At 42.4% G+C, this 27,479-nt stretch overlaps 1 protein-coding gene and 1 long non-coding RNA gene across 3 annotated transcripts in view; one reads left to right on the top strand and one right to left on the bottom strand.

Annotated features, from left to right (window-relative positions):
* LOC138513907 (arylsulfatase A-like) overlaps window positions 1–27,479 on the top strand; it is a 184,235-nt gene that overhangs the window by 89,908 nt on the left and 66,848 nt on the right. For both annotated transcript variants that reach the window (XM_069629049.1, XM_069629048.1), the window contains exon 7: window positions 3,876–3,978. In XM_069629049.1, coding sequence (XP_069485150.1) covers window positions 3,876–3,978 — 103 coding nt within the window. The remainder of the gene's footprint in view (window positions 1–3,875; window positions 3,979–27,479) is intronic.
* Window positions 24,395–24,876, bottom strand: LOC138513033 (uncharacterized). Its single transcript, XR_011281661.1, has 3 exons — window positions 24,774–24,876; window positions 24,588–24,665; window positions 24,395–24,482 (listed from the first exon to the last, which is right to left on the bottom strand). It is a non-coding gene; the product is annotated as an uncharacterized lncRNA (long non-coding RNA).

Raw genomic sequence — 27,479 nt, 5'->3', positions numbered from 1 at the left:
GTTGCTTTGTCTTGGATTTGGTAACAAGAAATCAACAGTTGCCCATTTACCCACAACCTGTTAGCCCTCCCACACTTCGAACTCGCAACATTACAGAATTCACAGTATGTGGATGTGGAGGGGGCCACATAACGTCTTGGTTAGGTGGAGGATGTAGTTTGGGAGTTCCCCATAGGCAGGTTGCAATGGTAGAATTCAGTTCATGGCGAGCAGGGTTGATTCCAGGGTCTCCCCTAGCAGTCTTACCATTCCGTTGTTGTGAAGGCAGGTCGGGCGGGCCCTCTAGTGCTGTGCCGGAGCATCAGTGTGCAGCGGTGAGGACCATGAGAGGTCCACCAGGGATTCAGGATGTGTCACAGTGACAGGACGCCCTGCTGCCACAGACCACGGGGGCAGCCCAGCGGGGGAAGCAGGCGTATGGTGTCCACGGCTTCTCATCCCCCCCTTTCGGTCGGATAGTAAGGTGGGACCCACAGCGTGCCCCGGACAGCTGGGACTGTTGTTAGGGGCGCCCCGCTATGGCTGTGCGTGAGTGAGGTTATCACCACAGATGGCAGTCAGCAAATCCGCCGCTCTCCACCAGGGTTCAGTGAGGATTGCGACCCGGGCTTAGGAGGGGCTGGGTCCAGCACTGAATATCCACTGCTGGAGTGTACGGATCGCCGGGACGTCAGACAAGGTGGACAGAGGGCTCCCATGGCGGATCTCAGCCCTGTATTTGGTGAAGCCAGCAGAAGCCGCATCGGTCAGTTCTGTAAGGAGCAGGAGCCTGGAGGTCTTCACACAGTTCTTGGTATGACAGCATCGGGGGCCCGCCAGCTATATGGATCCGGTGCTTCAGGCGAGGACCCAGAAATCGCCCAGTCGCCCCGCTCGCTGTCAGGAGGGACAACCTCCCATCTGTGTTCTGATAGATCCAGAAAATGTGGGAGGGCTTTGGGACACCAGGGGAGGAGACCACTCATCATCTTACTTCGACAGGGGGGCTTGGTCTGGTTTGGGGACATAGAAATCTCACTGCATGACAAGTACCCTTAATCTCCATACTTTGACACATATGAAGGTATTCCAACCAATACAAATCCTGTGACATTAATGGGGAAATTAATTGATTTGCTTAGAAAAATACACTAAGGATTTATACAGGCAAATGGGGATTCTTCAATGGGGCAATGACTGAGATACAGGCAAATGGGGATATTGAATGGGGGAATTATCTAATGCATTGCTACAAGAATACTGGGCCTACACACTCTATGGTTTCTGTGGTTTAGTTTACTTACAGGAGAGGTCTGTACTGGACATCAGGGAGCGTCAGAGCACCACTGCTGGGACAGCTAGTGGGGGCAGTCAGTGGGGGCAGTCAAGGATTTCATCTTTCCTCCAAGGGGTCCCAAGTCAGCTAATATGTCTCCCTGCTCCTCTGCAAGATTAGGCCTCACTGCTAGTGCTGGGATGTTCCTCCAGATTTCCGGCAGCAGCTCACCTCAGTTCTGGTGACTTTGGCCAGGCCGCGGCGGGACAGCCTACTAGTCCGCTCCACTCGTCCACAGTTCCGGGGGTATTTTTTATTTTTTTTTATTTTATTGTATATTGGTTCCGTGGGTATTTCGCTTCTTAGCTTTTATTTTTTCCGCTCAGGCGGTGCCCCACATTTTCCTATTCAAACCTGCGGGTTGTGGGGTGAAAACGGGTCCATTAAAAGGAGGATTTTCTACAGGATATTAATGACTCTGCTGGAGGCTCTCAGGCAGTGGCCATCTTGATTAGCCACACAACAGCGCCCGGTGCTTTGTCATAGATGAAAGCCAGACTAGTAATTCCTGCATATTTTGCATTGTGTGATTCACTCATGAAGCTGCATCACAACAGTCTTCAGAATGATTCTCTCACCAAAAGGTAGATGAGTGATTAGGTGGTAGTATACAAGCTCATTAGTCTCAAAGATGTGTTTCTTCGCAAAGGGGAGCTGGTCATCAGTGTTTCAGGGAAAATGCCTTGACAGAAATCTTGAAATTTTTTAAGAGTGGAGTCACTGTTTTCCTGGAGATTGTTTTTCTTGAAAGAGTCTATGGAGATGTCAAGACAATGACCTGGGTGGCCTTCCAGTCTGACGTGATCAGGATTAGGTATTCTAATGTAATGAACTTGGACCATCTTAGTGTCCTGCTTGGAGCTTTTTCTGCCATGAATTTGTTTAGGTGTTCTCTGACTGTCTATCTTATCACTCAAGAACCTGCTAATAGTGTTGTACTTTTCAGTGGGATGAGGTATAGTATGTTCTGGTTGTTGTTGATGCACTGTTTAAAGGCACTGAAGATATTGATTTTCTTATTTGTTGGATCTGCTATAGTTGAGGTTTAATGATCTGTATTTGCTGTGGTAGGGAATTAACTGCGAGTTTGACCTCATATTTTAATTTACACATGTGAACACATCTTCTCAAAACCTACGTCTCAGAGCCTTTTTAACCAATTAATATTAATATTAACCAATATTTAACATGTGTATCTTTAACCATTTCTTTAATGGCAATTTGTAAATGAACCTTTGTTTTCTAGACTGATCAGAACAGCTAAGAATCAATGGAATGAAAAGAGCAGGTGGAATTGATTGATTGTGTGTCGCTAACTCTTGATTTGGTCAGTTGACGACCATGGTTAAATTGAAGGTGCTCCCTCAGTTTCCATTTTTATAATCCATGAGTTCTATACTGGATGCCAGTCTCTGCACTCAAACAATGAATCTTCAATCCCAATCTCACTTACAAAATATATATTTAAAATTCTGTACTATACCCCAAATGCACATTCTAACATATACTCCTCTACTAAGCACTGCTGACAGATAGGGGCTTTTTGGCGAAAACCGAACATGCATTCATATTTTGTTTCTATTTGTATATTCAAACGCACTGAAAGAAAGTTTTATACATTAGATTGAAAACCTACCCAACATATGGCTTGGTCCATAATCTCTACTAAAAAGGTATACCTGCTTATTAGTGAACAAGCCTAGTTTGTCACCAAAGATTAAATGCTTTCTGGTAGTGTTATATCGGCCACTTGTTGAAATAAATCTCAAAAAGACCCCCATGAACAATGATTTAGTAAAGTTCATCATCTGTTTGATGAAGAAGCTAACATGCATACATGTTGGATTCATAATGCTTATACACCAAAGTTGTCATTTGTAACAAAATTCTTATGTGCCATTTCTACCTGTTAAGACAAACTGACTACACCTTTGAGATATTTACTACCGTAACTATTCACCTCTTCTGTAGTGTTTCTTTTTGAATGTGGAGGAACTATGTGTGATCATCTCTAGAGGCCAGGGACCACCTCCTCATTATATGATGTGTAGTGGAGTAATTATTCTGTTTCTTTGGAAGTGGAATATATGACTGTATTTCTTAAATATGATAAGTTAAAAATGTGTGCCACATATGTGTTTCTAGTACACAAAGTGCACAGTGTCTGAATGAGAGGGTTTGTAATGTTAGCATTGCACTAATCTTTACAGGGTGTATTTATGTTTAAACTAATGTTTATCCATGCTCTAATCCAGGTATTTTTTCACTGCTATTACTTTTCATTGTGTGTGTGTACTTTATCTTTTTAGATGTATAAGAATGGAAATCATTTTTTAAATGAACAACCCGTATCCTACTGTATGCTCATAAACACTGCTGAAACATATAAAATAGAAAAAATAAAATGAATATGACAGGAAGGAGTGGAATCATTTCACACAATCCACTAATGCTTCTTCTAGTTGCCAGAAAATAGTGTTATGGTGTACGCATTTTAGTAATTTTAACTGTGATCTGATGATTATGACAGGAATACAAACGATTTATATTTTATTTTCAGAGTAAGAGAAACACAATGTTCTACTATCCAGTCTCTCCAGATGAAGTCTTGGGAGCTTATGCTGTCCGGTATGGGAAGTACAAGGCTCACTTCTTTACAAAAGGTAAGTCAATTTCTGTTCTGTAAGTTTATTGTATTGTACCATTTTGTTTTATAGACTTCATTGTATTAATTTATGATCTTTGTTAAATATTGGCCAAGTCATGTATAGTGCTAGCAAATCATTTAATCAAAGCCATTACATTTTTTTACTTGAAATATTGTGTTGGTGTTTTGTAAATTCTACACCTCGTCTCTTCAAAGTGCATGGGTGCAGACACAAGGGGACAGAGGACTGTTCAAGACCTCCAAATTATCATGAAAATGTTGTGTTTGAATGTTAGTTGTATTTCACAGAGGTATATGGGGATTAGGTGCAGTGCTGGAAAGGCACCAACTATTGGTGTAGGAGGGTCTTCAACATTATTGGTTTATGGGGTGGCCTAGTCTGGTAAATTGAATGCATCTTAGTCTAAATTTTGTTTGACATTCTTTGTCGTTCTTTGTTCACATTGTCTGTGGCTTGTGTCAAGGGAAATGTACAGATTTAGTGGCTGTGATGGGCCTAGCTGGTTATTGACTACAAAGTGGCCGTGAGTCAGGGCATACAACTGGTTGGAATGATGGGTCCAAACTAGTATGAATCCAAGAAGTAGGAGTGGGACAGGACTGACATGAGGCAAGAAATGAGTACGTGGGACAGGGCTGATACCATGCCTAGATAAAGGATAACGGAGCAGGACTGACATGTTCTAAGAGGAAACATGTGGGGCATTACAGAACCACTATTTGACCATGAGAAAGTGGTAAACAGAAGAGGGTGTGGTCACAAATGCTTAAATTCTGTGTCAAGCACTGATTGCCACTCTTTCTCACTGAAGAGAAACCAACTTAAAAGTATTTGTCATCGCTTTTTCATCACTGAGAAGGGATATTAAATAAATGGTATATAATAACAATCCTACAAATAATTTGTACCAGGGGATCTCCATCAAAAGTAATCCCAAGGAAGATAAAGTAATCCAAGAAAGGAGCGTATACCATGCAAGAAGTAATGCAGATTTATTGGACCCAAAACATTTGTGAGACACGGTTTAGACAGCCCAGTGGAACTGAACTGAATGAAATAAGCTCTCGAAAACCGCTCACTGTGGCTGGGCCTTTTATGCACAAATTACAGAATTAAAATACAAAGTTTTAGTTACATTTTTGAACAGGTCACAAGAGCTGATTGGTGGAACTACGTCAGACCCCTATATCAAGTTATGCCTTAGTCGACACATATTGGGCAAAACATTTCTCCACTGACTGGCTCTCTTTCTATCATGCACCCTACAACCCACACCCCATAGCTCTGACCCCTAGCTCACTTCTCACTGCATGCTGCCAAGTGTACTTTGAAAAACTGTACTGAAACGTGGCTGGATTTTATTTAGCTGTATTTTATTTCTATTTCTCTGCCAACTCTTCTTGGACACCTAGATGCCTAGTGTAAAAACAGCAGATGTCCACAAACCTGTGGAACTCTCCTATCGCCTGTACACCGAATTGTAACTGTATACACAAACAATATTTCAATGATTAATAAAACATATTCAATAATGTAGTATCTGAATCAATTTGTCTTTAAAAAGATGATTTTACTTCAATTGTATAAACTTATTCAAATTTCAATTTGTTTTCCACTAAATCAAAATGTCATATTTAATAAATCGTAATTCATTCGTAATTGTACATCGGGTTAAGTTTTCAATGGCTAAATCTCAACCTCTTTCAAACACTCATAATGTATTTCAGTCTGAATTAACCATATGTAAACAATTTGGTGTCCGGACATTTCGTCGAATGTCATTTCGTCGAAAGACATTTGGTCGACGTAATTTCGTCGAAAACCAAATGGTCGAATTTTTTTTTTATTATATATATTTTTAGGTTGTAGTTTAGGGAAAAAAAGAGTTTTTTTAGAAAAAAAAGGGGGTGGGGGGACTCCCCCCCCCCAAAAAAAAAAATAGTGAAAATAAAAAAATTCGACCAAATGGTTTCGACCAAATGTCCTGTCGACGATTTTTTTTCGACGAAATGTCTGGCAACCAACAATTTCACATAATGGATTCTCATCAATTTTCACATATGGTAAAGTAAACAATCATGTATTCATATGTAGGCTAGTTAGTCCTTATGTGTTGCACTCAATGCGTTTCGGGGTGATGAATCCCCCTTCTTCAGGAGTTGTTTACCCACTTCTCTGTGTCTTTTAACATATCTAGGATTAATCATTAATAATCACATTTTAGTCTTGCAATACATTTATATTAATATTCTGTCATGATGCCTAGATCAATAGTCAATAATCACCTGTATGTGGTGTCCATCGAGTGATGCTTCCTTCCATAAATACAGTATTCCAAAATTATTTGTCCATCTGATTCTTATGCTTTAAGATGTAGATCTCCCTAGAAAACTATATGTAAAAAGCTAATCATCTTTGTGTCTATCTCATGTTAGTGAGCTCAATTGGAGTCCATGCCAACAAATGGTGATCAATTGTTCCAGACTCTATATAGAAGTTATCCTCCTCATATGCTGTATCTTTAGGTAAAGATGGAATATAATGGCTTAAGAGCTCATCCTTATCTTGAGTGTTTTCACAATACGTTTAAAAATGAAATCATTTCATACCATGATGAGGTATTCTTACCCCATAGTTTGTAGGTGGAGCTTATGTGATTCGTGTGTGGTTCACCTGAATTCTAGCATATCCATATGCATGGGTGATTTTCAGTTAAATCTCTGCTTGTAAATGGAGAGCAGTGTGTAGTAAACCCATATCTTATCAAATTCAATCAATATAATTCCCTAGTAATTCTAGTCTATACTGTTTCAAACTAGTTTTTACATGGAGTAGTATTGTGTCCTCCACGCTGGGAGAAACCACGACTATACAAAATCAGCGTCATTTATTGATGTACATCATCCCAATGTGGCGTGGTGACATCATGCTGTTTATATGCGTCATATTGTAGTTTCGGCCGTGCCGCGGGACTGAGAAGATAACAACTTATAGTCACTATCTTATGTCCCATATCGCTTTATCCAGTTCAATTGGAGTGTTCAAGATCAACATCAAAATTAAATATTTCATGTTGTTGGGAAGGAAAATCCGAAATCCTAACCTATTGATGCTTATGACTCATATTATGATTGAAAATCTCGTTTCTTTAAAACGGTTAGGATGGGTCTCTGTATTCTAGGTGTCTAGCCCTCACTATAAATCTTGAGTGGTCCTGTGTAAATTATGTCCCTTATCTCTTTTTACTGAATTCAATCGAAGCATTCAGTATTCAGTATGAATATCAAATTTAAATATCAAATTTCAATATCTCCTGGTGTCAGTATGGAGAATATGAGTCCCTACCATGTTGATCCTTAAGACGCATATAATTCTTGCGGTGCCTATAGATCTTATTTTTTATATAAAAGAGGACACAGTTAAGAGGCTTACGATTGGGCTCTGTAATTTAGGCATCTAGCCTTCATTCTTAGATTTAAGAGGTCCCGTGTTAGATGGATCATCTTAATATTTGGTGAAAATCGAGTGGTTTTCAATGATGAAAACCTCTCTAAGTAAATGTTAACTGCGTAATGTACCATGCATTCTTATCATTGTTCTGATTATATTATTTTTGTTATTCCATATTCCAAGTGTGATTATTTTGTTTAATCCATAATCCCAAGTGTGATGTACAGTAGTAATCCCACGTGTGATGTACAGTAGTACATCCAGATGTTTATCTTCTCAGAATCATGCTCACATTCTTATGCTCTATGGAGACTATAGATGATAGTCACTAGTTCTGGACAACATACAGTTTAAGGATTTATAAGACTCGGAAGTGTACAATAAATTCAACACAGTTCAAACAAATCCAATCAAAAACAATGAATATGTACAGTTGTGACATATGTTGACTCGTATGAAGGACCCTAGGCTGTATTCCTCGTTCATCCCATTGGGTGTCAAACTATTCAATTTCTCACCTGGCAATTATTTTTTTTACTATTTCCAATATCACAACTTTTAATTAAGCAATGTTATGTTTGTGCTGAGTGAAATGTCATGCTACTGGGGACCTCACATTGTTTGTCCTGATATTGCTCTTGTGTTCGTTCCAACATTCTTTTGCCTTCCTGCTGGTTTGTTCAACAAAGAAAATAACGCAAGGGCTACTCAACCCATAAATGAACGACTTGTTATCACATGTAGCATAGTCATGTAGCTTAATTTTGTTTCCATTGTTAGGATGTCTTACAAAGCCTCCTGTCATAATGTTATTACAATTACAACAATTTAAGCAAGCAAATGTGGCTGTTTCATTCTTCTTAAGCGTCTGTTGTTTGTCAATCTGTGGTCTCTGTGCCTTGACTAACTGGTCCTTAAAATTACGGCTCCTTTTATATGAAATAATGGGGGGTTTTGGAAATAGTTTCTTCAGTTGTGGGTCCAGTTTGATGATATGCCAGTTCTTCTTTATTATTCCCGTTATAAGGTGACTCTGTGCCGAGTATCTCAATGAATATAAGAATGGAATTTCCTTAGATTTCTTTCTGGAAATAAAAAGTTCCTTTCTGTCCAGTTTTTCTACTTTCTCTTTGGCTTTTTCTATGATATCTTCTGGATATATTCTTGTTCTATATTTCTCAGAAATCAACAGATTTTCTTCGCTCAATGTGTCAGTTGATGATATTACTCTCTTGAATCGTAAAATTGGCTGTAAAGTAAGCTTTTTTCTCAAAGGTTTCGGATGGTGGCTCAAGTAATGTAAGGAAGTATTAACATCTGTCCATTTATGGTAGATATTGGTGATGATACCTTTGGGTCCAATCTCCAATTCAACATCTAAGAAATGTAATTTTGGAGTCCCCACCTCCATCGTACAATTGACTTGTTCATGTACAGATTTAATGCATTCCAGGAATCTGTCCAGTTCTGGTCGAGTTCCTCTCCAGACGACAAAACTGTTATTAGATGTGTCTTCCATCTGGGTTCTGTTAGAATCCGATTGCTCTCTAGGTGAAACATGAAGAGATTCGTGTAAAGTGGGGCTATCGAGGAGCCCATGCATATTCCTGCAGCTTGTAGAAAAAACTGTGTTTTGTTTCTGAAATAGTTGTTCACTAATATAATTTAGCTCAATCCCAAAACACAAATGTTGTTAGCTTCTCAATTGTTCTTTAACAGTACACACTCAAGTGCCTCTCATCCATCTTGATGTGGAATCGATGTATACAGACTCTGTACATCAAACGAAACCAAAAGATCATTTTCATTGACAACTGTTAATGTATTCAAATGGTTTAGAAAGTCTGTGGTATCTTTCAGGTGAGTACATGTTTCCAGTACCAGTGGTTGAAGTGCTTTATTGACATATATTGCCTGGGGATGAAAGATACTGTCGGTACCTGCAACTATGTGTCTTAACTGTGGTGGTCTCAAATTTTTATGAATTTTTGTTAACCCATAGGAAATAGGTGTGATTGGATGATCATTCGTCAAATATTGCTTAGTTTTCTTTGATATCCAACCCCTTTCTGTTGCTTTGTTAAGAGTACTTTTTACAATTTCAGCGACCTGGTCAATCTTAATATAACTACTCTCGTCTTCCAGTAGTTTGTTGATCTTATTGTCATAATATATGGTGTTCATTATGACAATGCCCCTCCTCCCCCCTTTTCGGATGGTTTCAGGGTTAGGCTTCGATCATCCGCTAAGTCTTTGATAATCTCATTTTGTCTTCTCCTGATGTTATAGCTTTTGGACTTTGAAAAATGTACTTTCTTCAAATCCTTTATCATTTGTTCCTCTAACATCTTAATCACTATATTGTTTATTTGAGGGTCAAAATTACTTTCAGGTTTGATTTACAGGTGTTTATATTCATCCCCTTGTGCCTCTAGTTCGACTTGTGAATCAAAAAAAGACCTTGAGTCTCAATTTTCTCTTAAAGTAAATTTGAATTTTGGGTTGGTATGAATGACAGACCCATATTCAACGTGTCCAATTGATCTTTAGATAGATGTTTAGTAGAGATGTTAACCTCTGGTTGTTCTGCTTGTTTCTCGACCTTAGTTTTCTTGTTGCTTTGTCTCGTCTTTTTTCTAAAAAAGGTGCAGTTTGTTCATTAGTTGTGGAAGCCTTCTGTGATGCATGTAGTACTGGGGGTCTAGGTTGAAGGTTTCCTGTATTTGTTCCTTTTTCCCAACTTGTGGGTGCTTCACTACTTGGGTCACTTGTTTCTTGCCCTGGTGTCTTTGGATTAGATGGAGGTCATCTGTTAGGTGTTGGTCTTGTTTGAGCGTAATCCTCTTGTCATGTACAAGTTTGTGGACATCTGTTTTTACATTTGTTAGTACAACCCAGTGTCAGGGTTGGTTTTCTCCCTGGCACCCCACTAACTATCTTACTTTCTGACTATAAAGGTGTGTTCTAGGCTTAGTAGGACATAAACATAGCTGCCTAGCTCAGTGGCCTCGAAAGTATCTCCTGGAGTGACTTTGATGGGACTGTGTTCTCATGGAAAGCATCAGTCTTGCAACATTTCTGTGAACTGTTTCTGCTGAATAATGAAGAAATTACCATTGCTGTCACAAAAGCTTGCTCCCCTTTATTATGCCCTGTCTGCAAAAATGCTTCCCTACAGTGGGCCTACTAAACATGGCTTCTCTAATGTTCACATATTGCTCAGAAGCCCCCTACCCCTATACCCTCAAAGAGCCCTTACAACTCCACCCCTATACCGCGCTGCACCAGCTACTCCATCACAAACCAAATTACTTGCCCTACATTCCATAACCACGTGGAACTTCTACTGCTGCACCAGCTCCTGTCTTACCAAACTAAATCTATGCTACCTGCGCTGCGCTCAGTGACATCACCACTTCTGCTGCCATTCACCATGTGACCTTTACGTCACCACGTTACTTGCGTAAATGATACCAGCACCACCTTTCTGTATTGAACCTGGACCCTTACAACAAATGAATCCATAAAAATATAAATCTACACTATTTGTGTCACTAGCAGAGGCAACACATACATTCTATTAGTCTAAATACAGAGTGCAATGCTGAAAAAGGTATTGATTATTTACCATGAGAACATTACTTTAAAACACAAGTACCATGGAATACAACTGCACTTTCACAAGTGAATATGACTGCTTTGTAAGAAGATTTAAATGGTTTAGGCTCAATTAATCTTTCTAGCCAGCCATCCAGATTGAATTAGTGTGCCAATGTTTAAATGTTGCTTCTGATACACATAAGGAGGAAGCAGACAAATCTAGAAACAATTATATGCCCCTGTTTGTTCTGCTAGACCAATGTACCATTATTAGGAGTACACAGGGAGCATATATGATCTGGAGGCTGCCGGGGCTCAAGTCATACATGCCTGAGCAGATATACTCCCGTTATTAAATATATACATTGTCACTTGTAACATACTTTGTAACTGGGCGATAGAATGTCTGCGCCAAAGGCCTTTCAAGCAGAATCCTTTTTCTATGAGGCATGTAAACACTGTACATATTTCGAAATGTACTTCATAGGAGGTACCATTGTTGCTACAATACTGCATATGCTTTCTTAAATAAATTATATTTCCGTACAAAGGACAATGAAAAAAAGGTAATTTGTAACCATATGCCAAAACCAATCGGCAGAAAGAGAATAACCAGGCAATTTCAATTAATTTACAATTAGAAAAAATACAGCCATCAAGACATACAGTCGACTGATTTGTGTTTGCCATTTTTGACAAGAGCGCTTCGATCAGAAATGCTTTACGAGAATGAAAATGCTGTATAACAAAGAGTGGACCGATCCCTCTGCTGGGTACTTTACAAAAGATCAAAGTGATAACTGAGCAGATAATTAGCTAGGGGATGTAGGGTGGGGTTATGTTAAGACTGGGGACTGGGGACAGCACAGACTCACAACAGAGTGTTGTATAATTTTGCCTCTCCTGGACGAATCCTTACCAAATTTAGCAGAACTACTATATGGCCCCCGCCGATTGATTCTGTGTAGTTTGGTGAGGTTTCGTCCAGGGGGGCAAAGCTATAGGTTGTCCCAAAATGTGTGGTTTTCCTCATTGATGTAATGGAAATAAAGGTTTGCTCACACCTACAGCCCAAACGGCTGGACAGATTTTCATGAAATTTGCAGCAGGAGTGGCGGCTTGGTCCTGAAAGCGTGCCTTTGTACATTTTGTGTAAATCCATCCAGTAGTTATTTAGAAAACGCCCAAAACGTAGGTAAAAAATGGTGATATCTGGTTCGGTCCACAGACTCACTTCCGTATTCGGTCTGTGGGCACTCCCCTTGACTCATCAAGGTGTGATGTGATGTCCTCAGACATCGGGCGCACCCTCTGATTGGATGGTAAAAAGTGTGAGGTGCGTCATATTTTTGTAAACCCCCAGCATGTTGGATCCTCAGACAGTGGCCGGTGTCCGCGACAGCAAGCTAGGGGAAAAGTCTGGGAAATACATTTTGGGTTATTTGATGGCCGAAAGAGGGTCTGGTATGGGTGGGTTAGTGGAATGAAGATGAGATGGGGCTGTTTTGTAGGTGAAAAAGGTGGGTGCAGGAGCCGCCCGCTCTGCAGACACTGTGGTAGTCTGTGGACAGCGCTGTGAACGAGCAGCTTGGAAAGGACATTTGAGGTTATTAGATGGCTGAAAGAGGGTATAGAAGGGGTAAGGGAGTGCAATAAAGATGATATTGAGCTGTTTTTGTAGGTGAAAATAGGGTTTGCAGGTGCCGCTAAGTCCGCAGTCAATTTCGGTGTCCGCGGACGATAATTCAATAGCATTACCTCCTGTGTGAAGGCGATGTCTGCCCCATCAATGTCTGTAATTTTTTTATGCACTCCGGCCCAGTAGGGGTAATGGCGGGGCAGTTCCACATTATGTGGCCCATTGTTCCCAGGGTTTTGCAACCTCTTCAGCATATTGCAGTGGGGCCAATTCTCATCTTGAAGAGCTTGGCCGGGGCGTAATAAAGTTGCTGTAGGATTTTACATTGGATTTCTCTGTTCTTGAGATTCAGGGAGACTAACGGTAGGGTTGTGAAATTTACTATGATGTCTGGAATGCCAATTTAGACCCATAGGTCTTCGGTCCATGCCCTCACTAATGTGTGGGTTCTGCCCAGGTTGCTGGGGATTGCCATCAGGAAAAAAGGGGCAGAGGGGCAGGAAGACATTTAGATGATGTTCCATCTCTTTCTCGCATGGCGCCGGAGCTGGTGGCCTGTATAGTGCAATATAGGAGCTATTCTCCCTGGTCTAGTCCCAAGATTGTGTGTGCCACTTGGAATTGCAGTAGTATCCCCTCCTCCCTAATTTCCATCACCCGAATGTTCGCTCAGTCCTTATCTTGTTTGCGGGGTGCTTTCTGAGTTAGCCCGTATGAAAGTATTGTCCTTATACTCAACCATACTGGTTCTTTCTGGGTTGGTACCCCCTCTGTAGTACAGAGTTTGTGCCATTGGTTGATCGTTGGTCCTATAATGGGGTGCCGTTTGATGTTCGCCGGGAGTTTATTTGGGGTATGGCCATCATTTCAATAGGGAAAACCGGGGTCAGCAGGGCCAACTCCATGGCCCTCTAGCTGGTGTCATAGGTCACATCTAGCCAACGTTTCATCCAGCATATCTGGGCAGCCTGATGGTGGGCTCTCAGTGAAGGCACTGCTACGACACCATTTGTCTTGCCCGTCTGTAGTACAGGGAGGCGTATTCACGCCTTCTTCCCTTTCCATATAAATTTAGCCATAGCTTGTCCAGTTCTTTAAACATTTTGGGTGTCGGGCTGGTTGGTATCATCATGCCTATGTATGTCAGTTTGGGGAATGAGATATTTTTTAGCGCGTTTATCCTCACTGTCAGGGAGAGGGCTAGTGCATCCCATCTACCACGATCTAAGCTGATGTTCTTCATAGTTTTGTAGGTTGTCTAACGAGGCGCTTATGTTTTTTCCTAAGTATTTCATATGATGCGTTTGGAGTGTGAATGGAGCTACCCCACTGGGATCCCAAGGGATGTCTTGTCGTAAGGGCATGACTTTGGATTTGCGCCAATGAATTTTATATCCTGCCATCGGGCTGGCCTCCTGTAGTATCGTCCGAATATGCGGACGGGATGAGGGGCCTTTGCTTAAGTAGAGCAGCATGCTGTTGGCGTAAAGGGAGACTTGGTGCTCCTCCCCGCCCTGGTGTAAGCCCGTCCAGCCTGAGTCAGTACAGAGTTTAATCGCTATTGACTCTATGGACAAGGCATAGAGCAGGGGCGAAACTGGGCACCCCTGCCATGTGCCTGATTGTAGCTCGAATACAGGGGAGGCTATGCCATTGGTGACTACAGAAGCAGTCGAGCCTGTGTACAGCAATTTAATCAGTTGGATGAGGCGTGGGGGGAAGCCGAAACCGGCGTAGGACCCGAAAGATAAATTCCCATTGCACCTTGTTGAATGCCTTTTCTGCGTTAACTGATAATATTATATCCTCTGGGTCTCTATCTCCGGCGATAATATGCAGTAGCCTGTGGATATTGTCACTTGAGTGTCTGTTAGGGATAAAGCCCATTTGATCTTTATGAATTATGAATGGGAGACTCTTTCCAATATGCGGTGCCAGGCATTTCCCCAGTATTTTGGCATCTGCGTTTATCAAAGAGTTCGGCGTGTACTAGCCGCATAGTTTGGGGTCCCTCCCGCCCTTGTGGAAGACTGATATTTGCTGCGAGCATTGATTGCGGGAGTCGACCCTGTGTTACCGCCTCATTGAATACCTCCTCAAGTCTGGGACTTAGCTCGTCTCCCATACTTTTATATAGATCTACGGGGATTCCGTCTGGGCCGGATGCTTTACTGGGAGAGAGCGCAGTTATGGCACTTGCGATCTCGGTGGCCGTGATATGAGCATCTAATGCACCGCTTTGGTTGGCTGGGATCGTTGGTATTACTATGGAGTCCAAAAATTATTCCATGTCCTGAGCTGTGCAAGCGTCTGATGATGTATATAGATCTCGATAGAAATGTGCAAATTGGGCGTTGATGCGATCATCTCTGACCTTTAGGTTGCCTACAGCATCCCTGATAGAAGTGGCCATTTGTGCGGCTTGTCTCTGCTTTAGGGCTAGCGCCATCATCCGCAACGGCCTGTCACTCTCGAGATAATATGTTTCTGGCTAGCTGGTAAATGATTTCTGGGCCCTATCTGTTGGTATTTGTCTGATCTTTGCTCTCAGCTTGTGTAGTTCCAGCCCTACTTGCTTGTTTCAGGACTCTTTATGGTGTTTTTCTACGATTTTAAGTTCTTCTGTCAGCTGGGTTCCAGCCTCCCCCCAGGTTTTCGCTTGTATGCCCAGTCCAAGATACATTGTCCCTGCAAGAAGGCTTTGAAGGTGTCCCAGCACGCATTTTCTGTGGAACTCGGCCCCAGGTTGAGTTCCCAAAACCTATCGATGTCATCCATTAGCCGCTCTGTGAGATCGGGATATTGTAAGATGTGTAAATTTAGGTGCCATGTGGGGGGCCTGCACCCTGTGTCGGGGAGGATGATGCGCAGTGATACCGGAGTGTGATCCGAGAGGGTGGTCGGCAAGATTGTGCAGTCAGTGGCTAGGTGGTGTGTGTTTGCCAGAACTAGCCAGTAATCCAGCCAGGAGTAGCTATCCTGCCGGTGAGAATAGAACATAAAGTGTTGGAGCTGCCCGTGGGTGCTTCTCCAGATATCTATTAGACGGTTTGGATGGTTGCCCATTTCCTTAGACTAGTGGGGTTTCCCAGGGATGTGCCCTGTCGGTGGAGGATTGGGTCAAGGGCTATTTTGAGATCTCCCTCTATTATGGTGATATTGCCCATATATTGGGCGCATGCTGAAAATGTATGTGTAAGGAAGGATGGGGTGTCATTTGTGGGGGGCATACACGTTTAGCAGTGTAATATGGTGTTGGTGGATTTGACCCTGAACGAGTATATATGTATCCTCCTTACCCACGCAAGTGTGCCTAATCTGGAAAGGGACCTGTCTGTTAATGAGGATACAATCTCCCTGATTCCTGGGATGTGGGGAGAGTGCTGCTGTACCTACCCACCCATGTTTCAGCTTCTCCAACTCTGCTTTCCCCAAATGGGTTTCCTGGAGGAATATTATATCTCCTTGAAGGTCTCTCATGTTGTTTAGCATTCTCCTTTGTTTGATAGGGTGTCCCTGCCCTTGGATGTTGAGTGTCACTAAGGTGATTTGGGCCATTGTATGCTTGTTTGGGCTGGACTGATGCACTGCCTTTTCGGGACATATGGTAGTGATACTGTGACTGTGTCAGTGGAGGTTGAGCACAACCTTTGTTCATTCCCCTGAGCGTTCAACCTGCAGGAGAGATCCCGCAACAGTTTCCATCACAGGCTCAAACATGAGCCTAACCTAAACCTTGAACATAAACCAAAACATAAACATTGGGTTGGCGTGCCAATTGGCCTATGCCCAATACCTGGCCATTCTGCCCATATATGGGGGTTGTGGGTACCAGTCCGTGGGTTGGCACCCTTCTCCACATATCGTACCCCATGTGTGGCACGTTTCACAGCCATATACTCCAGTCGAGGTGCCTCGGGTGGCATGGAGTTTGCTGCTGTGGAGTCCGGTCTTCTTGTAAGATTTGAATGTATGGAGGCGTGTTTCTTTGGGTCGGGGCTTCAGTCATCAGTTTGCCGGGTGTATCTTTCAGTTAGGAGCACAGAGGAATATTCATTCAATGTGGATTGGTGGTGCTGTGCGGCCTCTGGGCTTACTCTGCTATTTCCTGTGGTTGGGATCGCATCCCATCGGGCCTTCTGTTTTGTTTACTTTGTGCCACTTCCCATTCATTTGTTGGCTCTCTTGGCTTGTCGAAGGGAGATGGTCCGCTTGCTGGGCCTCCCTTGGCATCTTTTCAAAGTCCGATGTGACCATGTCGCGTTGCTGAAGAAAGCGCCATGCCATTTGTGTGTCATCAAATGAATGCCACTGTTTGTCTAGCTGTGTACACCACATTTCTGGGAATTTCAGGTAGTGTCTGTGGTGTGAGGATTTGAGTGCCTCGAAAAAATTGGGTTGAAGCTCTTGTATCGCCTGGAGACTTCCATTGAATAGTCATTGTAGATGCTTATTTCTGCTTCTACGACTCGGATTGGGCACGCAGACGTCTATGCTGGAAATTGAGGAGGCGCATGGTTATGATCCTAGGGCGCTCGTTTGGTGATGGCTTCAGGATTGGTACTTTGTGCACCATCTCGATCGTGAGGTCTCGTACGTTGTCCATGCGCAGGATGTCTCGGAAGAAATCATACACATATGCCTCTAGGTCCATTCCCTCAGTGTTCTCAGGAAGGCCGACATCCATTAGGTTGTTTCACCGGGACCTGTTCTCCTGATCATCAATCTTTTCCCCCAGTCTTTGTACTTCACGGATGGCCCTGTCGAAGTCTGTCGCCATGGTTGTTTGATTCTCTTCAATTGCGCTAATTCGCTGTTAGTTGTCTGGTACTCTCTCCGCTTGGGCAGTGAGGCGGGTCTGAATGTCTTGTAGGTCCTGTTTTTTATCCAGCACTGTTGAATTTGTTTCCTGGGTCCTCTGGCCTTTTATCCTCATTTCAGCCAGTAGAGTCTGGAGCTGCATTTGGACGTCCATCTCTATTTTGTTCTGATTGGATCTTCTTGGTAGGCTGTGTTGTGTGGCTCTGAGGTTGTCCTCCAGAGCAGGGACTTGGTCACTCTGTTGGATGCCCCTGCAGCCATTCTTTCTGTGCAGGTCTTGGTGTGCTCTTCCCGATGGTGGAGGTTCTTCCCGCTTGATCTTTGCTATGGTGTCTCCTTCTTTGTGCTAGGTTGTAGCGGATCTCTTATCGGCCAGTGCGGGCCTTCTTCAGGGGTTGCCATGTGCTTGGGTCCCCAGTGGCTAATAAAGCTGGCCCCTTCAAATCGGGGTGGTTGCACTCTGTTTGAGAGTTGTGCTCTCTTGTAGGGTGTGTTGGCGCCTGGGAATGCGTGCACTTTCCGTGAGCTATGGGTCTTGTTGGAGCACTCAGTCCTTAGGACTCTGTTCCTGCCAATGCCTTGCCTAGCGGTGGTCGCTGGGCCATCCAGGGTAGGAGGGGAATCCTATGTGCTGTCACCGGGGTACAGCACCTTTATGGGTGTGAGGCATCACTGGGTGCTTTTAAGTGCTGCTTGTGCCGGGGTCTCACCGGCTCTCCTTGTTCAGCCCGCCCTTCTGGTGCCTTTTTGTGTTATGCTATTTGGCCTCTGGTGGGGTGGTGTGAGGTCTAGATTAGTCCGAACAAAGTGTCTGTGGACAAGGCTTCAGCGGCACCCAGATGGCGGTTGCGTTGTATTGCTGCTGCCCCGCCGGGTCGCTGCTCACCCCCCTGTGATTTTTTCACTTGTTAAGGTGTGTTTATGTTGAGCCAACCGATCCAGGGGTGTCTGTATTGGTGGCAAGATTCCGGCAGGGGCCTAGGTGCAGTTCCACCTAGAGGGTTCTCTCCATGCGCGATGCTGACCCTCTTTTCTGGGCTTCACCGGGGTGAGGTACGGGTCCCACCCACAGCGGTTGAGCTTCCCTGTCGGGGGTTCTGTGCATGGGCGTTTTCCGCTCGTGCTTTGCTGAGCTCCATGTTGGGTGACACTGTGTCCCTCCTTGGCTGATGTTGTCTAGCCGGCACGGCTGCTCCCTCTGTGCTCTTCACTTCGCTGCCGGCATTTCATCCTTGGGCCGGTGCCAGCTGGGGTGCGGCTGACCCTCTCTCCTACGCTTACACCTGGGCTAGCGTCTTTGTCTGATGCTGCGGTGGGGAGGCCACCGGTTGCCTCTGGCACACTGTTTTTCTGGCTTTGGCTGGTGGTTCCCCACCACTGTTATGGGCGAGTTGTCTGGTGCTGGTGCCTTTATGTGGGGATCTCTCCTCCCGCCCGAGGTGTCTGCGGTTTTGGTGGGCTTCATTCTCTGTGAGGACTCCGATTCAGGCCACCTGCTTATTCTTTAGGTTCCTCTGTGTGGTTCAATACTTGCGTTCTATCTCCTCGACCTTGACCATTGCAGGCTGCATATACCTCCATACACAGGCGGTTAACTCATTTTGGAAGGATTTAATTCAATGCTCTTTGCCATTGCTGGCAGGAGCTCTGTCAGCCAGCCGCCATCTTGCTCAGGCTCTTTAGCACCCCCTGTGGTTGTATTATTTGATTGAGAAGGAGTTGGTCATTGTTTCTTTAGTGGTATTATTGGGAGATCTGTTGTAGATTCTGTTTGCATTACTTTTCCTTTTAAAGGTTTTATTTGTTGAGGTACAGGGTACATATCTAGATGAGGGTGTACAGTGCACATAGCCTGTTATATTCTAGGATGCAAGGAATGTCAGTGTTGACTTTGTTTGCATCAAAGTTAACTAGGAATAGAGCATTGAGTGTATGTAGACATGAATGTGCTACATAACTCATACCTGCCTTAAAGACTGTGCTGCCAATATCAATCAAAGGGTTAGACATTGCAATTTGTGTATAGCTGCAGCATATGCAAGAGATAGAGAACATTGTTCTCTGCATACGTACATGTCTTTGTAAAGAAGGAAATGTGCTATTGTACAGGCAATTTTTTAACTTCTGCAGGTTTGTCAAGGTGGATGTTGACAAACCGAATATTGTTGTCATGTGGACATGTTTGGAAGCCAACAACTGTACCAATTGCTTCATTAATTAAACCTTGTTTGTATTTTGTATTTGTATTTTATTGAATTTATATAGCCCTTTAATCCAAAGTGCTTTACACGAGAACACGCATAATACATCAAGCATAATATGATAATTGAATCATAACTTGAAAACAGTGTAAAGAACAATTTACGATATTGCAGAGGTGAAGAGGGAGTAGGGAGGGACAGAGGTGAGTGAGGGAAAGGGAGATGTTAGTGGAGGTAAGAGCAGGAGTAAGAGGGAATGTATGATTGTGAGAGGAAGAGGAGAGAAAAAAGTAGGACTAGAAGAGAGCAGGGAGTGGGGGGAGGAGGTAGGGAGGTATAGGGAGAGTAGTGGTAGGAGGTGAGGAATGAAGAGGAGGGAGAAGAGCAAGAGGAAACGAAAGGGGTTAGGGAGATGAGTGGAAAAGATAAGATTTGAGAGAAGAGCGAACGGAAGGAAGGGGAAGAGCGGATGTGAAGGGGGAGGAGGTTCCAGTGGAAGGGAGCAAGGAGTTGGACAGATCGGAAGCAGGAGGGGGCGCAGGGAGGGGGAGGAGGAGAGAGTAGGAAGAGATTAGCAGAGCAGAGAGAGCGAGAAGGGGTATAGAAAGTGAGAAGGGAGGAGAGGTGGGGGGGCAAGACCATTGAGGGATTTGAAAACAAGAGAGAGGAACTTGAATTTCAGCTGGGAGTGAAAAGAGAGCCAGCCTAAGGATGTGAGAGAAGAGGAGATAGAATCAAGAGGTGAGAGAAGGCAAAGGGAGTGGATGGCTGAGTGGTAGATGGATTTGAGTGGGGTGAGATGATAGGGGAGACCAAAGAGAAGGGAGGAACAGTAGAAGAGTCTGGAGAAGATGAGGGAGGTAATTAAAAGTTTAGTAGCGTGAAAGGTATAGAGGGGTCACATTTTACGTATGTTGTAGAGGTGAAAGCGACAGGACGTGGTGAGATAGAGAAAGGAGAGAGTCAATGTGGAAACCAAGATTACGGGCATTTGGGGAGAAGGAGAGCTGGGAGGGGGGAAAGAGAATGATGGTGGGAGGGGAGGGGTGGAGGAAGAGTATTGGCAGGGAAGAAGAGGAGTTCAGTTTTTTCAGCGTTGAGTAAGGAAGTGAGAGGACTTCCAGGATTTGATAGCGGGAAGGCAGGAAGATAGTTTATCATGATTGTCAGGAGAGAAAGAGGAGAAGGAGAGGAAAAGCTGAGTATCATTAGCATAGAAATGGTGCGAGATACCAAAGGAGGAGATTTAAGGAGCTAAGAAGGAGGTGTAGAGGGAGAAAAGAAAGGGGACAAGGACAGAACCTTGGGGAACTCTGTGATTAAGAGGATATGTGGGAGAGGAGGAGCCACCCCAGGAGACAGAAAAAGAGCGGTTAGAGAGATAAGAGGAGAGCCAGTTAAGAACAGAGTCCTTGAAGCCAAATGAGGAGAGGGAATTGTGAAGAAGATGATGGTCGACAGTATCAAAAGCTGCGGAAAGATCAAGGAGAATCAGAATGGAGGAGTGTTTTGAGTAACGTGCAGAGAGGAGAGAGTTAAGAACAGAGGTGAGTGCAGTTTCAGTGGAGTGCAGAGGGCGGAAGCCAGATTGGGAATCGGGAAGGAGGGAATGGTTGGAGATGAAGGAATAAAGTTGAGAATGGACAATGCGTTCAAGAAGTTTGGAGAGGGAGGGTAGGAGAGAGATGGGGCGATAGTTGGAAGCAAGATGGGGGTTAGCAAAGGGTTTTTTGAGAATAGGGATGATAGTCGCGTGCTTGAATGGGGTAGGAAAAGTGGAAGTTGAGAGGCAAATGTTGAAGAAGGAGGTAAGATAAGGTGTAAGGAGGGGGTAGATTTACGGGATGAGGGAAATCATGGTTACGTTTTAGAATTACTCTGCTGTTTAGACACAAAGTTAATATTTTCTCCAATCCAGCTGTGTTGGAGATAGATTTTTCTAAGGTATTTAGTTGTGCTGTTCCTAGTTGACACATAGGGAATGTCATGCCATGCGCTTCTAGTTTGTCTGTGGAGCTGATATGCAGTATGGGTTGCATTTGTTTTTTAACATTTTCTCATTGAAGTGACTACAGCTTAAAAGGGGTGACAGTAACGACATACATTTTAGATTTTGGTGAGTTAATTTTTCCATGACATCAGGAGGAAATGTGTTTTGTGCATATGGGTCATGGATTAGTCTAGCATTTAAAATGGATTTTGCACCTTTGGTAAGTAGACAAGTTGTAAAGCTTTTTAAAATGTTAGCATAGTTGAGGTCTGTAGAGTGACGCATGTTTTGAGTTAGTTCTCTGTATTAAAAATGTTTCCACAGATTTACATTTCCAATGCTGCCAAGTGTGTTGTGGCATTGTACGTGTCCTAATGTTTTGAAATAGGTTGACCTTTTACTGGTGTTAACTGTAAAAATGAAAACAATTAAATGTTTCCTCCAAACAGTTGTTCGTAGTCGGTTTTTAAGACTTCTTGCATTCTGAGATGAATTAAGGCCAACATGAGGGTGGAAACCATGCTTGCCTCATCTAATTAGGAGCACTTTCATTTGTTTCAGAATTCTCCATACTTCAGTGGCAGCCGCTGCTGATAATTTGTAGAATTCTAATTTATTTTGGTGTTCCACTAGATGGAGGAGTAGTCAGTGTAATGTTACTCCTCCTATGTTGTAGGCAGCTAAACCTGTTGGGGCTCTTACAACAGCCGAAAGGTAGTTGTTTCTTAAGGTTTGTAGAAATGTGCTTATTATTTTAATTAAGAATGTTTCACCACAACCAGCTTCACCAATTACAAACAAGAGCAGAGGTTTATAACTTTTTACAACTACATGTTTTAGTTTCATGTTTAAAACCCTGTTCAATTTCTTAGTGGCTTCTAGATAAATTATGAGTTCATTATTTATCTGTGATTTGAGTATGGACAAGTGTTCTTCAAATTGTTTATATACTGACACAAAGGGGCTCATTACAATATTAGAGGTAGCCATGCCACTATTTGCGGCATGGCTACCCCCATTCGGGGTACTGGGTCCGGGTTCCTGGAATGGGGAAATACCGGGCCATTCCGACCTTGAAGGGCCCGGTATTTCCCCATTCCGGGAACCCATCCCCATTCCAGCCCCCATAGGGCTCAATGGGAATGGGGAGCATGCTAACAACAGGCCCATTAATGATGGGCCTGTTAGCATGCTGATCAGCTCGCGGGACCCGCTAAGGACGCCTGGTAAAACCAGGAGTCCTTAGCAGGTTCCCACGAACAGACTCGTAATGGGGCGGTAAAGGGTTGACGGCTCCGGCACCTTTACCGTCGCTGTTAACCCCTTACCGCCAAGGTCTTAATGACCTCCATGGTATTATTGGTGGGTATAATATTACCTGATACCGAATGCAGTTTCAAATGAGTCATAGGGCCGGATCATGGGTTGGGCACAAACTGTTAATCCCCATTCCCAATTGAGTCCATTGGACCCAATGGGGAATATTCGGTGCAATTACTGCATGGTTATAGCGTCAGCGGTAATTGCACCATAAATGGGAATTATTTGGGCGAATATACTCCAGCTCAGAGCTGGGGGTAAATTAGCCAGACTCGTGATATGGCCAGCCCTTAAATGTGGCGGTAATACATTTACCACAGCATTTACAGGCTACTGCCCGAACTCGCGATGAGGCGCATAGTCACCTAAAAATTCTTCATCTTTTCTCTGAGGTTTAAAAACATGTAGTAGGGCCATGTAATACAGTTCTCTATGGTGTTGAGATTTAAACGATTACTTTATATGATTAATTAGGCCCAATTTGGTAGGTTTTACTAGGCTTCCTTCACAAGTAAATAATGAATATTTGCCAGATGTCTCATCTGGTGTGACATTGTTTTTGTAGGAGTAGTTTTGGGCTATGGCGCTCAAGCACATGTTTTCCAAAGCAATACTTTTGTTTCGGTGGTATGTATCAATTACATTGTTTTTTTAAAATGTCTTGGCTGTTGGGACTATTGGTGCCTATTGTTTCTATCTCTTGGTCAGATTTTAGTACTCTTTTTCGGGATGAAGCTGGGCCATTTTGTAGCCAGACAATTTGTTCCAATTGGCCATATACGGCTGTACCTGTTAAACGGTCTGCAGCTTTGTAGCACCTGCATTCTCTATAGGAGAGCATTTTTATACCAAAGCTGTACCGTTTTTGTGACGGTGTTCTGTCAGATGATATGTCAGTTATACCAATGGGTACTCCCAAATTTTTTGTTATCGGGGGGGGTCTAGTCTGTGAACAGGGAGATTCTTGAGAGACAAGGAAACACGACAGACTGACTACCCCTCTCTCTTAGGTCTTTCGACAACACAGATGTAGGTGTTAAAGTACTGTCACATCAATATAGTGAATACTTTTTGCAAAAAAACATTAATGCAAGGAAAAAATGTTTTTCTTCCACAGACCGTTAATTTATAAAGGTATAAATCATTTTAATAATTGGTTAAAAACCACATATAAATTGTGCATGTGTGGGCTTTTTCATACATCACTCATACCTTTCATGACTATTCATTCATACTGTGACATAAGGGTTTAACAATTTAAATTTTGTTTTGGCATATTAGTTGTTAATAATATACATGACATCAGAAAAAACATTTTGTTTTTCTATAGGTCGACATATGTTTCGGCCCCTTATACTAGTACCGCCGTTGTCTACGGTAGTCTAAAGAATTGTTAATGGGCCATCTTCAGGACAATAATAATTTTTAGAAGCTTCACGTCTTCACCTCTTTTTCTTTTCCATATGAAAAGCCCAATCTAAAAACACAAATAATACTAGTATTACTTTGTTGAACGGTCTGTACTCATTTAGTTGTTTTTAAGGTAATGGCCAAATTACTTTGCCAAGAACGAGGCACCTACCTGTGGTCGAAATGTTTTATTCTGGACCACGGAGCTTAAGTTGTAGGGTATCTTCTATTTTACCCCTTGTCAGGAGCCCTATTAAAAGGGAACATTTATAGGGAGAATTACTACCCTGCTTGTGTACTTGAGTCAACACGTGAGAAGAAGAAAATTTTCATTTTCAAAATTCGGAAAGCAATTTACAATGAGCTTCTAGATGTAGGTGAATCTTCAGTATTCTCTACTACTGGACCACTTGATGGATTGTAAACGCATGGAGGCTGTTTTACGTGGGTGGCATCAAAAGTAGTATCTAGAGGACAAGGGCGCGATTAGAGACCAACCAGTAGTAATCCTCTTACAATTATTGTTAAAGACAATATTGTTATAACAATGCTTTTGCACACTATGATTTTAAAAAACTGCTAATTCAGTATTATTTATAGTAGTTAGACCTCAGGTGTCGGCTTGATGTGGTTGGAAGTTAAGAGTTTCATCTGTCAGTAGCTTAACAGATTTTTCCTTTACGGGCTACAGATCTAAAAGTAGCCATTTCTGACGGAAGCCGCGTATATGCGGTCATGTGAGCTTATATGTCTCACTGCAAAGTAAGTTAGTGATGGTTTCTAATGACGTAGCGGCATGCATAGTGGCATACTTAATACGAGCTAGTAGTTGCTCTTATGTTAGTTTCTCTGCTTTTACTGTTCCACTGACCTTATTGTGGTTGTCACAGTGATTTGAAGGGCAATTGCCCTTAACGTGTCTTGCCTTGGTTGTTGTACAATTTCTGTTTGGGAGGATATGTCATCCAAGAGGTCTTTTATCTCGGTTTTCTCAGCTTTGGTGTCAGATATCTTGTAACTGCAGTGGAATTGTCTACAATGTATTGTATGTCTATGTTTGCATTGTAATCATTGATGTACTTGGATGCTTCGTCCTTTTTAATGTTGTATGTGTTGTTAGGGGATTTGCCTTTCACAATGTGTATAACCAAAGACATCAAGCTATTTACGTGTCCTTTTTTGCAAACTGGTCTAGGGAAGCCAAAGCGACATTTGGTATAGTATTTACCTTTGTTTTTATATATGCATCGGCAGTATTTGCCACACTTATTTTTTTGAAAGCGTACGATTTGTGTACATAGGTCACTATCTGTGGTTTCTGAAGGGATTTCGCAGGTAATGTATTTTTCAATAAACAATAAAACAGTGGCGTCACTGTCATGGCCAAATTCAGGAGCATCTTTTATCCACAAAAACATGTGGATGTGTGGTGCTTCTCTGGATTGATATTCTTTTCTCCAAAAGAAGTGTTGTAGTTCTCTGAGCATAGGGCTATTTTTATTGCAGTTAAAGTGCAGCATAGTAGTAAAGCGATGGTGAATGTACCTTAATACATGGACAATGCCAAGAGAACAGAGTTCTCCTGGTGTTTTTATATCTATTCCCTCTTTATTTTGGTTTGCAGTACGTAAGAAGTCATGCAAGTCATGCAATATGCGTACTCTGCACAACTTAAATTAACAAACCATGTGGGTGGGCCTAGGTTCTTTAGCAAACAACATACAAGAACGTGACATTGGAACCAGTATTCTTTTTTACCACACGTTTGCCAAGAGATTTGTGATACTTGACTGCAAAACCTCATCTTTTTCTTTTATGTTTTTAAGCAGAAGAAATGTTTAAAACATTAGAGCCTGTTTTTAATGTGTGTGCACCTCCATAAAATAGAGATGCTAGTTCACTTTCGAACAGGAGGCGAAAAATGTATTTTACATTTTGTCTGAATATGGGGTCTTCAGAATACATTTGTAAAGAGCGATATTCTGATGCACTAATTTTTGTGGACCTTTCATAATATCTTCCTCCTTTGCCTGTAGGAAAGAAAAGAGGAGAAGAATGTGCTTCTACACTTTCTTCCTAAATGCTTATTGGGGATCCTTTTGCTTGATGTATTTTATATTTTTCTAATGCATCTTCAATGTTGTCTTTGGAGTGGAGTGGGTGAATCTTATACTGGTCTAAAATGTTGGCTGCAGTAACAGGATCTACACATTCAAATTGGCAAGTTGCTGGTGAATCTTGAACTATTTGGGTGGTTTCTCTTAACAGTTCCTCAATGTTCATATTTTTGTAGTATTCATCGTTTTCTTTTAGATATTGTAGGGCTTGTCTAACTTTAAGTCGACTAGTTACCACATTATTTTGTCTTTTCTTGGTGCACCATTAACTAGTACAATCAAAGATTGATCTAATGGTAGTTGTACTCCTAGAGTTTCTACATTTTCTTTCAGATCTAATGGCAAATACACTGCTTTGCCATGGAGTCCCTTTAGTAACTTGAATGGAGATAATGTGGCTGGTTTTGGTTGAAGGCATATTATAGGTTGAAATGTGTGTGCTGTTTATTAGTGATGGCAAGTGATGGCATTTGGTTATTGTCATGCTTTGTGTTGCAGTACGTGAAAACTATTCAGGGGTCAGTTATTTTATATTTAGCTTCTTGTGTTAGATATAAAATTAATTGGAACCATTGGGATTCCTCATTGTCCTCTATTTTGTAGGCTATGTCTACTATTTTTGTGATTTTTTTTTTTTTCATAAAAAGTTCTGCGACAACAGACACCTACTTGGTCTGGTATTTCAGCAGATGTGTTTTGACATGTAGCTATTTCTTTTTTGTATGTGTTTCTTTGGAGGTTTGCATTTGTGATGTTTTTGGTATTGTTTTCTGAAGTTACTTCCGTTCCAAAGTATTTACTTTGGATGTGATCTATTTCTTGAAGCATTTCTTCGACTGTTCCGTGTAGGAGAATGTTATTTAAATGTTATAGTTGTAAAGCAGGACTTTTACCATAATATGGTCTATACACAAGATTCCCTATAGCGGAATGGTGTGTTGCTAACA

This window comes from Ambystoma mexicanum, chromosome 12 (assembly GCF_040938575.1).
Source record: "Ambystoma mexicanum isolate Mex_15411 chromosome 12, UKY_AmexF1_1, whole genome shotgun sequence".
Classification (NCBI taxonomy): domain Eukaryota; kingdom Metazoa; phylum Chordata; class Amphibia; order Caudata; family Ambystomatidae; genus Ambystoma; species Ambystoma mexicanum.
This window is presented reverse-complemented; position numbering and strand designations above follow the sequence as displayed.